The sequence below is a fragment of the Copadichromis virginalis genome, linkage group LG5, assembly GCF_057382275.1.
Source record: "Copadichromis virginalis isolate Kocher_CV1m ecotype Utaka linkage group LG5, C_Virginalis_male_GT1.1, whole genome shotgun sequence".
Classification (NCBI taxonomy): domain Eukaryota; kingdom Metazoa; phylum Chordata; class Actinopteri; order Cichliformes; family Cichlidae; genus Copadichromis; species Copadichromis virginalis.
The window spans coordinates 6,849,866-6,865,533 of NC_140622.1; the positions used below are offsets into that span (position 1 = coordinate 6,849,866).

General features: G+C 40.1%; 1 protein-coding gene across 2 annotated transcripts; it reads left to right on the top strand.

The window, feature by feature from the left end:
• Window positions 1–1,071: 1,071 nt before the first annotated feature.
• On the top strand, window positions 1,072–13,746 carry cldn19 (claudin 19). Of its 2 annotated transcripts, none has more exons than XM_085455667.1 (5): window positions 1,072–1,847; window positions 8,023–8,187; window positions 8,827–8,911; window positions 10,091–10,237; window positions 12,333–13,746. In XM_085455667.1, the coding sequence occupies exons 1-5, from the start codon at window positions 1,625–1,627 to the stop codon at window positions 12,367–12,369; spliced, it is 657 nt and encodes a 218-aa protein (XP_085311793.1). In that variant the 5' UTR covers window positions 1,072–1,624; the 3' UTR covers window positions 12,370–13,746. The 2 variants fall into 2 exon arrangements, with proteins under 2 accessions (XP_085311793.1, XP_085311792.1); XM_085455666.1 differs by having other exon boundaries at window positions 1,073–1,847; window positions 12,824–13,746.
• The last annotated feature ends 1,922 nt before the right edge of the window (window positions 13,747–15,668 follow it).

Below are 15,668 nucleotides of genomic sequence, written 5' to 3' on the forward strand. Positions count from 1 at the left end.
GAAGTGGGGAAGGTTGTAGCTCTCCATGTAAGGGTCTGTGCAGGTATTCAGAAAAGGTCAGTGGTTTTAGTTAGGTCACATGCATGTTCACATGTTTTTGATGTTGTTGTTGCTCAAGTTCAAGTCTGACTTGGTAGGAGAGGTAGACGTGACAGACAAAAAGACAAGCTGGAGAGCATGTGAAGAAAAGGCAATTTTCATTAAACTACTCTTTGTTCTTTGGTGTCCACCCCAAAACAACTTTGAGGATACTGACCAGAACATGTTTACTATGTAGACAGTGCATGTGTGTGTGTGTGTGAGTGTGAGAGCAGGGTGGGGGTGAGACATGTCTCTTATAGATGTGAGAAACTGGCCGTGTCTCTCAGTGTGTCGACACTCTAATTGGCAGAATAGAATTATTGAGTTAGTCTGGAGTGAACTGAAGCTAATTTGATGAGGCGAGTTGAAGGACAGCTGATAGGGCATGCAGCTATGGGAAAAACGGGTTCCTGCACTCTCCACACACACACACAAAGGGCCGGAGTGTGTCTTCCATTTACAGCTGGTAAGGATGTACAGTTGGCTGAACTCTCTCGCGCTCTCTTTCTCTCTCTTCATTTGTTGGGGTTGCCATGGTGATAAGGGGAGGCTTGCCTTGGCGGCCCATAATTTGCAGAGAGCCTGTCTGGATGTGACATGCTCTTTACAGGCTCGGCATTGTTTGGAGCAGATTTATGTACATTTGTTGCGCTTCATCACAACCTTCCCCACACCTCCAACGGAGGGGGTAGACTTTGAAAGAATCAGCACATGTACCATGCGCTGATTCTTTGGAATTCCCCGGTTGGATTAGCACAGTCTTATAAGAATTGCCTAATTCTGTCTCCACCCATGGTGCTTTCCCTCCAAAGCCAGATCTTTTTGCTTTTCCTTTCCCTCTCTGTTTGAAACGGCTCTTACTCTCCTCTATCAACCCTTTCCTCCTCCCTCCCAGTAGGCGTTGCTACAACACAGTCCAATCAGAAACCAACCCATTTATTCATCCCTCCATGGTCAGCTTGTTGTGTCCACATGTTTCTTTTTTCTTTTTTCCCATTTTTTCCTTCTACCCCTCATTGTGCCACATGAGCCTGGAGTAGATAGAAAGACTGTAGTGGAGCGAAAGTTAGCAAGCAACCGAGAGAAAGACAGAGAGAGAGAGACTGGAGGAAGTCATGCAGAGTGTGAGGCAGCCCAGCGGCAATGCTTGATGAACTGAACTGCTGACCAGTTCTTTCTTCACTTTGACTGAACCTCACAGGGATCAAGAAATCAGACGAGAGATTCCTGATCTGAAGAGATCAGCTCGTTGTCTTCACTGAGGGGCAGAAAAACCAGGCAAGGACGTGGAGAGGAAAAAGAGAGCATTAGAGACAAGGAGACAGAGGAGAGTTCTACAAATGCGAATTGGAGCAGAGGAGCACAAGGAGATGCTCAGAGGGACCAGATAGTGGCAAGAAAAGCAAGACAAGTAGCAAGTGTGCCCACAGAGACCGCTCAAAGAAAGGGCGACGCATTAGGAGGAGTTAGAAGCTGTTGCGAGTCAAGCAGGGAGAGAAAGAACAAGACAAGACAGAAAACAGAGAGACAGTGTTAGAGAAGAATGGCTAACTCAGGTCTACAGTTGTTGGGTTACTTTCTGGCGTTGGGTGGCTGGATTGGCATCATCTCCACAACTGCCTTGCCCCAGTGGAAGCAGTCATCGTACGCCGGCGATGCCATCATCACGGCTGTGGGTCTGTACGAGGGGCTGTGGATGAGCTGTGCCTCACAGAGTACGGGACAGGTGCAGTGCAAGATCTTTGACTCCATGCTCTCGCTGGACAGTGAGTACCACATTTGAATTTGCTCCTAAAACCCAAGGATCTCTAACTTGTAGCAGTGCCCTTTTCCTACTCACGGTGATGTCCTTGTCTTTAAAGAAATCCATGTTAGGTATCACTTCTGTTTGGAGTGCAGGTTCATTGTAAAGGATTTTCAGGTTTGATTCTGTTGGATGTGAAGTTACTGTGAAGTTATATTCAATGTACAATTACTCAGATGACGAAGAGTAAAATTCAATTAAACTGCTAATGTGCTGATAAACTTTTTTCACTTTTCAATCACACTCCTTCCTTTCTTTCAAACTACTTTCCTTCTTTTATTTTATATTTTTAATTACCGTAACATTTGTCAACCTTTTGTTCTGCTTTGTTATACAAAATTTTCCCAAGAAACATCTTTTGTGGTACACTACACATGTATTATAGTTATTATATACTACGGTACACAGTTATTATAGTATGGCCCATTCATGTGTGCCGACTCTTGCCATTAATCAGCAGCAAAAACAGAAGAAAAACAACTCCCTGAGTGCTAAATGCTAACTGGGATGCAATAAACATGCAAGCTATAAATCTTACTTCAAATGCTGCTGTTCACATCTTTATTACAGCTTAGTTTCTTTATTAGAACTCCAAAACACCATGCGTAGAGTGTGATGAGTTGGAGGGGGTTCGGAATGTGGGGTTCGGACGTAAATTAGCTCAGAATACGAGTCTCCTGTCATCTCCAATCTGTGAGCTGGACCTAGTGAGTCATAATTAAAGGCACACAGATTATATGAATCCATCCATCTACTGTCTGCTTAAATTATCCTATTAGAGATTCTAATGAAAGACTAGCGGGTGTTAAGGGGGGGAGGCTTGGTCAGAAGGCACTTTCACAATACAATTCATTTGTTTTTCTCTGTGGTTACTGCTGTGGCACGCTTTCCTTGGAACAACAAATGAGGCACTTTGCAAACATTTTGGCGGTTCTGTGAGTCCTCCTATCAACACACTTTCTGATGGCGATCGTTGTGATGGGGCGTCCGAGCTGATCTCCCATCTCCTTTGGTTCCTTGCAGCAATAAGAACAGTGTATTGTCTTTGGGCATGAATAGAGGCTGTTAGGAGAAGAAAAGGGTAGTTGTTGAGCTAAAGTCCAGAGATATTCCCAGAATGTGCTCTATCGTCCCCACACGAGCACATTGTTCCACTTGTCCGTTAACCTCTTAACATCCATCGAGTCTCCTCGAGTTATTGTTGGATTTTGCTAGATGGACAATTATTCCGAAACTAGAAGATGTTACCTTTCAAATAAAGACTACACAGTCATTTGGCATGACAGATTTTATGTTCCAAGCTTTTCCATTTAAATCATATAAACAGGTGATACATTTATAAAACTCTATAGATGTTAACAAATTACCAGAAATTCATCTAGAAAACAGGGGGCAGGGTTAGGACTAGGATAACATACCCAATTGTTACAGAATAAAACATTCTTGAACAATCTCTGCTTTGTTTAGATTTCCCCCCAGACACATTACGAAACAGAACTGATTTAATCACATGTCCCGGATCAGGTCGGAATCTCGGGTATTGGTTTGATCAGGCACAAATAGGTCTGAAGGAGCTCCTCTCGCCTGGGTATGTTCGCAGCAGGAGTAGCATGTGACGGCGGGTATAATTGTTCACTAGACTGTGCTGATGTGGCCAAGCAAATGTGGTGGAAAGTGCTGCAGGTTTACTGAGCATTTTGCTCAAGAAGAAGACAGTGGTCAAAATAACAGATGGCTGTTATTTGCCAGATGAGGTGAAGGAGGATGGTGGTGCTGAAAGGACAGCTCTTTGCATCCAGTAAAATCTGAGCGTGACATTGACCTGCCTCTGCCAATCTGTGTGTCGCACTAAATAGCAACCTCTTGCACATTTGACATAAAAGGCATAGATGTTTCCTGTGGATGCCAGACATTCATGTAAAAGGTTAAGTCTGCTTTATAAATCGAACTTGACAATGAGTTTCTGAAGACACTATTCATAGTAAAATAGTTTCTATTATACAATACATCTTGAAATGTATGCACATTTGGTCAGTCAAACCTACTTTATCTATGGCCAGTTAGGTAGAAATGTTCTTGTATTAGATTCTTGTATTTCTTTTAAGATCAAAGCCAACAACGTGTCCCTCCAAACTATTTGACATTTATACCCATCTGTCAGTCTTTGTCCCCATGCTTTGCCTACTCCACGATTCTTGACCTATGTCTTTAAAAACACAAATACATGTGTTGTAAAAAGGCTAAAATGTCCATAATAAAACTGTCAGTCAGGACACTAGTTTGACATCCAGGTGGGAGCTACTTTCCTTTTCACTTTCTGTTTGTGTAAGTTCTGGTAAGCCACAAAGTCAGCTCAGCTCGGTAGCGATTCTGGCAAATCAGCTGATTACTACATCAGCCCACATCAGCTGATGGCTCAGCTGATACCATTCTACACATCCATTTGGAAAATCCTATGAGAGCTGCTTCAACCTAACACACCCCCAACTGGTCGTGGCAGATGGCCCCGCACGTCCCTGAGCCTGGTTCTGCCGGAGGTTTCCTCCTTTTAAACTGTTTTTCCTTCCCACTGTCATCAAAGTGATTGCTCATAGGTGGCTGTCTGATAGTTGGGGTTTCTCTGTATTATTGTAGGGTATTTACCTTACAATAATAAGCAACTTAAGACATCTGTTATTGGGATCTGGTGCTATATAAATACAATTGAATGGAACGGAATTAAAATTCTGCAAAGCAAGCTACTTTGCAACCCACCTCCATCCACCTCTTCTTTTGATACTTTATCTGACTTACTCACAAGGGTTGTCATTGATGCCTCCTCTGATCTGAGCTGGGGTCTTGCTTCTGCCCTTCACACCTTATGCTTAACTTGTATGCACATTTAAGGGTGGTATCAGATAAGTCATGCAGATGTAATTAGCAGTTGTCTTAAGCTACAGTAATCTATACTGAGTAAAAAATATCATGGTTTACACAGGTTCACACTGTTTAGAATAAAAAACAAGCTGAGAGTCAGACATGGTAAAAATGGTTTTATAGGACAAATATTTCAAATATTTAGTATGCATCCAAAACAGCCAATGAGGGTTTGCAGTGTGTGTGGACTCACACAGACACTAATATTGATATTTACCTACAACAAATGCTTCAAATGCTGTGTGAATTGCACAGCATTCACACAGCATTGTGTGAATGCTGTAGGCATTCACACTATTGAGTTGGCTTTGACAAGTTAATATGGGTCCTTTAACTGGTATACACTGAAAAGAAATGACTAAAGGGTCAAGAGAAACAGAAGTTTATTCTTTGAGTTGAAATTGCATTGGAGGACTAAACTGTAAGTGTAAGGCACCGAGCAGGCAGAGAGCCAGTCTGTACAAAATAGACTCAAGTGACCTCACAATGGGACCTTACAGAGCCTACACACACACACACACACACACACACACACACACACACACACACACACACACACACACACACACACACACACTGAAAGGTTGTGGCTGGTACTGCCAATCTTAGCAGTGGAAAAAGAGAACCTAGTGGGTGGGTGAGCCAGCCTTCAACCAACTCTCTTTCTCACTTTCAATCCCTTCTTCTAGTCTCACCAAGGAAAACCGGTCAGTGGAGTCATTAGCCTAAACCCCCACACACCAGGAATGTCTACAGTGAATGAAAAACAACAGCAAAAAATTTCCAAATCCCTCTCTCTGGAAGACCATTCAGATACTCCATCAAAAGGAGCAATGGAGCCATAAATCAGACTTCAAAGATTGTTCCCCCTTCAAGTCCCTTCAGATCAGCTTTTGAAATGCTGCTTCACTGCCGCACCATGAATGATGGTGTGTGTATTTCTGTCACAATGACAAACGGTGACTTTAGCTTTCATCTCAGGCTGATACTCGACTGCTCTTTTTGAACTTACAGTTCATTCAGCGAATGGGGTACAGAACTCAGAGAATCGGATATTGGTAAAAATCATAGAAGCACTGCAGCAAAGAAAAAAATTAATACCTTGTTTTGGGAAAAGACATTTATTTAATCAGATTTGACTGGCAATTTTAAACATGCACTTTTTTTAGTCCCAAAGATCAATGCCCTGAAAGACAGTGTTGGCTGCTGAGTGGCAAAAGTTGCTCGTAGGAGGAATTAGTTTTTTGCTACTTGAGTCACAGAGCAAGGAACATCTCTACTTGAGCATTTGTTAACAGTAGAACAAGTCAACAAACACTTTTTCTGACACAGTTCTTGAAATCCTTACTACACACCAAACTATTCAGTAAGAACTTACAATGTTAACCACAGTGTAATAAGGGCACATTTAAAATGTCAATGTTAATGTTACTGTTAAGAAATACTGAAATGATAACTGATAATATTTACAAGTCATTATTAAAGTTCTACATTATGTTTATCTATAACATTATAGTTTGTATAATAAAAAAATGGAATTAATTTTAACATGTGGTATATTGTATTGTATTGTGTATCGTACTGCAGCTGATTCACTTCAGTTTTATTTATAGAGCGACAAATCACAGCAACAGTTGCGTTAATGTGCTAGAGATTATGACAATTATATAACAATTAAATCCTTGCATTTACATTTTTTTATGCTATACCATAATCAACAATTTTATGATAAAGGTTTAATTTCTGACCTGTTCTCATTCCTGGGGGATCAAATATTGATGCTTTAGGCACGTGCGCTTTGAAGATTCAGTGTCAGTGCTGTGGGAATAGTGAGACCAACACCCCTGACTTTGGCCGTATGGTGAACCAAAGCAAGTCAAGACTGTCTAAGAATAAAAGGAAACTAAATACTTAGTAAACATTTACAAACCAATATCGTCAGCAGACACTTTACAGCTACCACCAGACAATGTCCTCACATGTACCACTGACCTACTATTATAAATTACCATTATATTGTTGGTGCACAATAAAAAAAACTACCAAGTTATTATTTAGTAATAACCAACAGTGCTCCTTCTTCTTCTTCTTCTTCTTCTTCTTCTTCTTCTTCTTCTTCTTCTTCTTCTTTTTACCTAGTAACATCCACAATGTTTTCAGGAGATAAATAAAATGATATATTTCAAAGGTCCTGGAATATAATGAGTGCATAATGGGATTTTTTTTAATGTGTCCTGGAGCTGTAAAAGCTAACAAAGGGGCAACACTAAAAAAATGAGTTTGCTGACTCTATTGAATTGTTTTCTGTTCCTGGGACATGCAAACACAACACCGGCTGCCGTTTTTTGAAAGTGATGCCTGTGATCTTGGCTGTGAAACCTCTATGAGAAATCCCCCTGTTTACTTTAATTACCATATTTGTCAGCTTTGTCAGATATCACAATCGAGATGCTGGAATGTTTTCTACCACTGCTGGGATTTCAACAATCCCCTCGCTTGCTGTAAATAAGGCACGCTCCATCAGTATTTTGACGGTATTATTAGGCGCTCAGCATTGCTTTGCCTTTAACGTGTCTTTGAGTGGCTGTTGTTGAGGCAGTACACTCACATCGCTGTGGTGACGGCCCCGCGAAAACAATCTTTCTTTGTGACAAAGCCACACTAATCCCACTGTTTGAAACATGTAAAGTGGGGCCTCCTACAGTCAGTGTGAGCCAGAGAGAGACTTTCATCTCAGTCTGTTCCACCTACAGTCAATGTGTCTGTGCTCATATTGTGCTCTTACACATATGTGAGTAAATATGTGTAAATATGTTCCTCCCACTAAGTTATGTGTGTGCTGAGGCCTGTGTGGGTAGAGGATTCGATTTTAGAGACGGCAAAACCACAGTGGAACGATGTGGAGAAGATTTGAAGGATCATTTACGGTTCCAGAGTTTGGCCAGTAAAGTCACCTCTGGAACTACCCTGCTTGGAAAAGTAGGACAGTGGTGGACTCTCCCTAATGATCTGTCTGTCACAAATGCATGTGGTCTCCCATCAACCCTGCATGGCATGTATAGCTTCATTCCCCTCAGTTTTCACTTTCATGTTTAGAAATATTTGTGTCTTTCCAAATGATGGGCTGAAAGACTCTTTTCTTTTCTGTTTTCTCATCTCCTCACCACTTCTACATCCTCTACTTCATGTTTTATCTCTTTCCTCCCCTCTTTTTTCTCTAGTCCACATCCAGACATGCCGGGCCCTTATGGTGGTGTCAGTACTGCTGGGCTTTATTGGGATCATTGTCAGCGTGGTGGGCATGAAGTGTACCAAGGTGGGAGATAACAACCCAGCCACCAAGTCCCGCATCGCTATGACTGGAGGAGCACTCTTTCTGCTTGCAGGTGCAACTGTTGTTTTGCTTCATTTACCAGCATAAAAAGACGCTGTATTTCTGGCATTCAATGCATTTAGCAAGAGTGGTCTGGCATTTTTCTTGCAGTAGGGGTCTTCTGGGTAATTAGAGTCCCTGCTGTAAACAGGAAGTGGTCATTTTCGAGGCATTAGCTCTTGACCTCAGACCACAATCCCAAGGAAAGAAATTAAACTAAACAAGTATTTACTAAGCCAAGCCATTGGTGTTGTTGTAGCAACAGAATTAATTAGTGTAGTAAACTGACAGATAAGATAAAATAAAACGTTAGGAAAAAAATGACAGAAATTTCTGTGTATGTAAGCTGTGTATGTGCATCTCTCTCCACACACACACACCTTCATTCCAGTCTTTCCTTCAGGTGAACACCTAAGAACCTGTAGCTATCCGTTGTTTCAACCTCCTCACCCATGAGACATTTCCTGGGCTTAGTTGTATTTTTTTCCCCTAGAAGAAAAAAATTCCTTTGTCTCACTGACATTCAGAAAGAGGTGATTTCTGCCAGACCACTCTGCAAAGCACCTTGCCCGCTCCCTCTACTCCAGTTCCTGTAGTGTCATCAGAAAAGTTCTGCAGGTAGCATGGTCCTCACCTGTTTCTCCCTCCACAGGTTTATGCACACTGGTTTCTGTGTCCTGGTATGCCACTCAGGTGTCCTATCAGTTCTTTAACCCAAACACACCACCCAATGCCAGGTATGTGAATCATATTGTGATACACTCCTTTCTGTTTGAGCTGAGGGTTTAATCTCTTCATTAAAGAGCAAAAAACACCATAATCAAGTTGCGACTGCTACAATACTGTCAGTGTATTCAAAACCTGGAAGTATCAGATCTCGAATAAATATCACAATATCATATAATGAGATTGCAATGTTTGCAATAGTTTAATATTTCTTTAAAATGTTGTTGAAAAGAAAAAATGCAGAGGTGGGAAACACTAAATAGCCTGAATAAAAGATACCTGACAGTGATACTGTTTTCATTGGTCTAACACTGTTTTCAGTTATCACGCTGTTGTATTTGTGCTCAGTCTTCTTATTTTTTTGTTTGTTTGTATATTTGAAAATGTCATATTTTAGACTAGTCAAGAGGTTTTGTTGTACATAGAAGAAACAGGCATAAGTAAGCAGACTTCATCTCAAAGGTTTGAGGGACAATTAACATGATGTGATAAACTGGAACTACAGCCAGTGACAAAGATTCTGCAGTCAAATTACTGTTAAACTTAACGTGTTCTGTTTACAAAAACCACCTAGATGTGGCAAATAAAAATAATTAGGACTAGTTGCAGACACAACTGTTTTCAGCTGCTAATATCTGTATGACATATACGTCTAAAACAGCTAATGTTACTGGTTGCTGTTAAAAAGATGAGTTTAGCTGTAAACTGTAGTTATTACTAAAATAGTCAACATCTGTCGCCAATAGTTGCTAATAATGGCTGAAAAATATGACCAGTTGGTGATACAAATCACAAATAAACAATAATAGCTAGTTAGCTGCAAACATTTGGTTGGTAAGGAAAAACCATTGATTAATTTAGCAACATCATTTCCAAATATTTGATAATTTTGGCTTAGAAATATGATCAATGTACGATGCTAATAGTTTCCAGTTATGAAAAAAAAGGAAAAACAAATCATTTAATACTAGTAGTTGTTACTTTTATCAAGTATTACAGCTGTAAAGCTCCTCTTATGACTAATGTGTATGCTAATGGTTAGTCTTCAATATCTAATAATTAAAATAATAAATTTTTTATCCATTTTTTATCGCCCACGCTTCAATATCCATTTATCCTTTATTTTGTGTATGTCTTTTTATGTCAGCATTTACACCTTATGCCTTGTTTATGCCTTGTTTCCTGTGCAGGTATGAGTTTGGCTCAGCCTTGTTTGTCGGATGGGCAGCAGCCAGTCTGACTGTTCTGGGTGGCTCTTTGCTGTGCTGCTCCTGCTCCAAAGAAGATATGCGAGGACAGCAATATTACCGCCAATCACAGCCTTCCACAGCAAGGGAGTACGTGTAAACCCCAACCCCTTCCAGCAGTCACCCAAACAGAGAGCAGAGGACACGCTTGGCACCACCCTCTTTTTTCCCCTTGTAAATCTAACAAAAAGACTATCATGCATACACACATGCAATCATTTAGCTCAAAGACACTTCTTATCTTACACAGCAATACACGACATATGAAGTTGTACATATATGAGCATATTATCTACCAGTAGGATGTATGTGGCTATGAACCTAAAGAAGTACAAACTTATACGTAGAAAGTGTTAAGCTTGTATTGTGAGTTGACATCTCCTGCTTGTCATGATTTAATGTACTTTAAGAGGTAAGTACAGCGATACGATGAACACAAATTTAAGCACGGTACAGAAAAACATCGTTTGGAGCAAATTACACTGCAAATTAAAGGGCATTTCTTATCTGAGGAAGTACTGCAAAACTTGCTGAACTTTTACTAGCATGTCCTGTGCTTCCTGGTTGGAGCTGCATTGGTGTTTTACCTCCAAATTGCCACGTATGTTCACAGTCTACTGTTGCAGTTACGTGTGTAAGGGGACAAGGCCTGACCCTGTGTGCAAATGAGAAAAAAAGGATTTAATTTTGTAACTCACAGAGTTTAGAGCTCTAAACCACCAAACCTTTTCTATCTTTATATAGAATTCAAAACAAAACAAAGAATTTCTATGTTCTTAATTTATTTATTTAAGCTGTCGAGTGTTATTCAAACAAACATAATGAATGACAGTAAAGAAGCAGGCGTGTCTGGTGTCCTCCTAAGTGAGGAAGCCCCTGGACAACCATCTTATTAACAGCTGAGAAAATTTCTCACATATGGTAAAACTACACAGTCCTTTTTTACACCACAAGGACTTGATGAAGATCGCACATGCAGACACAATCTGAACTGCAGCAGTGGAGGGTGAATTGTTAGTTAAAGGTGTCTGTTTAGATGTGTAATGAGTATGACTGCTGCTGATTATCGCTCTTCCATTATACTTAACACGAGGAGAAAGAGGAGACTGTCATCGACACATATCATCACGCTCCATTTACTAACACCATCATTCCAGATTCATACACTCCCTCATCTCATAAGCTGTTGTATAACTAAACCAGTGCCTAAGATCTAAGCTATTCACACACATGAATAATCTTACTGAGAAGCTAAAAGATGTCAGCATACTATTATCTTTATATAATTTAGCATGATGAAGTGTTATATTTAACTCCACTGTTTGGTTGATTGCATATAGAAAAAACAGGTGGTCTTCAACCCACCGACTACTCATTGAAGGTGAGGCACAATAGATACTTGCAACTATTGCCACATTAGACCCTTTAAAACTCAGCTGCTGCTAAATTGGCTCTTGAGTTCTCCCTTCATGCTCCCACATCACTTTGCCCCCATTTATGTTTCTAAAAGAGTTGGTCCATCACTGTTCCACATAAAAAAGCCATTAACTTTTCTTAGAATAGGTCCCAGTTGCCCCATTTCCCAGTTACATGGCTTCTCTTCTTAGAAGAGACTTATTTGTGGAGAGCTCTATTATTCTCAAACTTGGCAGGTGGACGGTGAAGGTCTATAGGAAATTCTTTGTACTTGTACTAAATAAAATGAGATGTCAATGGGATGTCAAGCATCTCTGCTCTGCTGTCGTAGCGACTGTGACATCTCCCCATTTCTATATGACTGGAAATGAGCAACTAGGCCTATAAAGCCAACAGACAAGTGTTTACAGAGGTCAAGTCTGAAAGCCCTTTTCCCAGACACCTCTATGGAGGGAAGACTTTTATTTTTTTTGCAGCTTCGAGTATGTCTCTTGTGGCAGAGAATGCAGGATTAAGGCAGTTCCACATCACCCCAGACAACAGTATAGCTGTTCATTGACTCTATATGTTTCTGCCCACCTTTATTAGTCATTCTGTAGGGTAAATGTTCTATTTTAACCCGAACAGTGCTAGCCAGCTTCCATGTAACACTGATTCTGAAACCTGTCGGCTAACATCTCAGTCATCCCTCTGGCTCTCTAACATGGTGGGAATCTGAGAGTTCTTGATGTGTCTTATCCTGACTGTCTTCTTCTCTCCTCTAATTCAGGGCAGAGTTGTTGAGTGAAACTAGTTTCCCTGACTGATCAGCCCCCGCCTTTTTATCGAGGACTTTCCGACTCTCCCACCACTGTCTCCCCATCCCCCCTTCATTTCCTGTTACCTCTTTACCTTCCAATTTGGACCTCTTGTAGATGATTTCCTTTTTCTCAATAATACATCTGCACCTTATCACTTTTAATGGGAACCAAGGTGTACTGTCTTCTTCCGACCCCCTCTCCGTCTCTGAGCCGTCTCTGTAAATATGGACTCATGTGGTCAGACGTTTTCTTTAAGAAATAAGATATCAACCCTCTGCTACACCTCCTGTTCCCCCTTCTGTCCAAATATTGGTGCAAAGTTAACAATAAACTGAAACATACTGTTGTGCTGATTCGTAGTTTCACTTACAGCCTATGACCTCTGGGTGTTTTTGTAAATGTGAGGTTTTTTTCTTGTCGCTGTGACTGAAACGTGTCTTTTTTCCCTTTTGAATTGCAGACCAAATGTTAAAAGTACCCCACCAGAGAAAAGGGAGCAGTACTTGTAGTTTGGGAGAGTCTTCTGGCCCTACCATGGTTTAATTTCTGTCAACAGACAAAACCCTTTCACTGAGAAATTCAAAACAGACAAGAATGAATTTATGAACAGCAAACACTCAAGCATATTGCAACAACATATATTAATCTTTGTTGAGATTAATGAAATTGTTTGGGGAAATGTTTTATGAATTAGATGTACTTAGGGGGTTTGACATCCTCATCTGTGTTGTTGACTTTGGGAGAGACAGTCATTCAGGGTATGTTTTCTATAACATGTTAAAAAACCCAGGTGTATATACCACCAACTTTACTCCTTTTTTTTTTTTTACTACATATAATGTTTTACTACAGTGCCTTATAACACATGTTTGCACACATGTATGTGAATTCTCTGTTTTCCATCCCATCTGAGGGATGCGTGTCCACAGCTACTCTGCTAGGACTTGTGTTTCCCTTTGTTTCTATTGTTGGAGTTCCAAAAACGAATGTGAAGCTACTCTACAGTACCACTTATGAACAAAAAGGACAAATACATGATAGATCTGCCACGTGTTGCCTTATGCCACTGTAAACTCTGTGCCTGTTTCCAAGTAGTCTGGGCTGAGGATATACCAAGTGCATCCATTGTGTATCGTCAGGTGCCAATATGATTTTGTGTGAATGGAAGAGTCGTCGTATTATTGACTCTTAAGGACGTACTGTATTGTGTGCTGTCTCCTGTACTAAGGAATGCCAGTTTGCTGAGAGTTAAAATGCCTGCATTTATTTACCATGCCTTTCTTTTTCTCTAATATTTACCTCCTTCATGTCGTGTATCATCTCATTTACCTGTATACCCGTCTGTTTCCTTTAGAATGAAGTAAACAGAGATGGAAAAATGGATTTGGCTATGACTCAGTACTTTATCAGTTTTTTCCCTACTTTTCACCCTTGCCTGACTTTTTGCCCACTCCCCCCACTCATTCCTCCATTCCAGCTCAAATCCTTCTTTTGCACCCTGTTGTTCAATAATTGCAGATGTGGAATTCCACTTCTGCTCCACTTGTTGGCTGAGCAAGTTAACCTTGCGAGTCCACCTTTGAGAATGTCTGGTGTTGTAGAGTTTGAGCTAGAAAACATTTTAAATTGTGATCTTGGCTAGAATTACTCATTTTTAACTGACTTAAACAGGATAAGAGCGAGGGTCGTGCTTTTTCAAGTACTATTTTAATACGATATGCACATGTCTGTAAACATTACTAATTGTTCTGTTTTTTGTTATTGCTTACTTTGCTTTTGCTTTCTATGAAGATTAAGTGTTTTCGTAAACAGAAGATACAAACTTCACAGTTATGATTTTGGAGAAATAGACCCGGTGAAGTTTAGCCAAAGCTCACGCAAGATTTTGAGTCTCTGCGCTAGAATATCCAAATGGCAGCCTTCCAAAGTGTGTCTCTTTCAACCAAATCACCAAAAAGGAACGCTAACAATTCAATTCAATTCAATGTCATTTATACAGCGCCAAACACCAACAACAGTCCCCTCAAGGCTCAATAATACATACAGAGAAAAACCCAACAATCATATGACCCCCTATGAGCAGCACTTTGGCGACATTGGGAAGGAAAAACTCCCTTTTAACAGGAAGAAACCTCCGGCAGAACCAGGCTCAGGGAGGGGCGGGGCCATCTGCTGCGACCGGTTGGGGAGAGAGAAGGAAGACAGGATAAAAGACTTGCTGTGGAGAGACAGAGATTAATAACACGTATGATTCAATGCAGAGAGGTCTAACAATCAGTCATTATCTGGATGATGGAGTATCTGCAAGGAGCCAGCATGGTATGGTAAACTTATAGAAAGATTATGGTTTTCAGTACTGAAAAATTGTTACGCTTTTTTGGTCGTTAATAATAAAAAGTCAATCTGTGAATGTAATGGTGGTGATCAGACAACATTAAATCCTGTGTGCTTCATGCCCATCCACCATCCCAACCTCCACCTCATCTGCAGTTCTTGTACTGGCCCCAAAGGATGGCTTTGGATATTACTCGTGACCAGTGAAGTCATTCACAGAGGTAACAGAGGAGAGCTAAACTGTGTAATAGCCTTTGTTCATGTTTTGGTCAATCGTGTTTTCTTGCCAAGCTGCATAGGGTAAAAAGAGGAAACCCTTGGCAGAAGAGACTGAAAAATATAAATCCGATGAAAGAAAAGGTAAATCAACAATACCTTGATCTGATTTTTGTTAAGAACAAAAGCATTTTTCTAACTTAACACACCAGTTAAAACTAATTCTCCATTGAGAAGACTGTGGAGATGTCCAATACAATCTACTGCTGAAAAATTAAATATCCAACTCTTGTGATCTAAAAAAGTCAAGGTTTGATTAGGTTTAATTAAATTAAATAACTTTAAGTTTAGGCAGAGATCCTTAATTGGCCTCAAACAGAATATGAGGTAACTGTTTAACAGAAGAAATTGTTACAAAGAGAGGATTTTTCATACAATTGCAGTCATTCAGAATAATATGATACCTTTACATTTCAATATAAAAGTACCAATTATCAAAACAATTTATTTTATGTCCAGTTCTGTAAGCATGGATTTCAAAGAGTCTAATACCTTCTCTGATTAAAATACTAGTAAACTATACTCCATATATATTGGGACCAAAATTCAGTTTAACTATCAGCTAACTTGACAAGTTTACGTGCAAAACAAAGACAACTTATTTAGAATGCTAAATACTAAGAGCTAATAGAATACAAAACTTTCTCTCACCAAAAGAAGAAACTTCTTGGACTCTACTGATAGTCAGATATTTT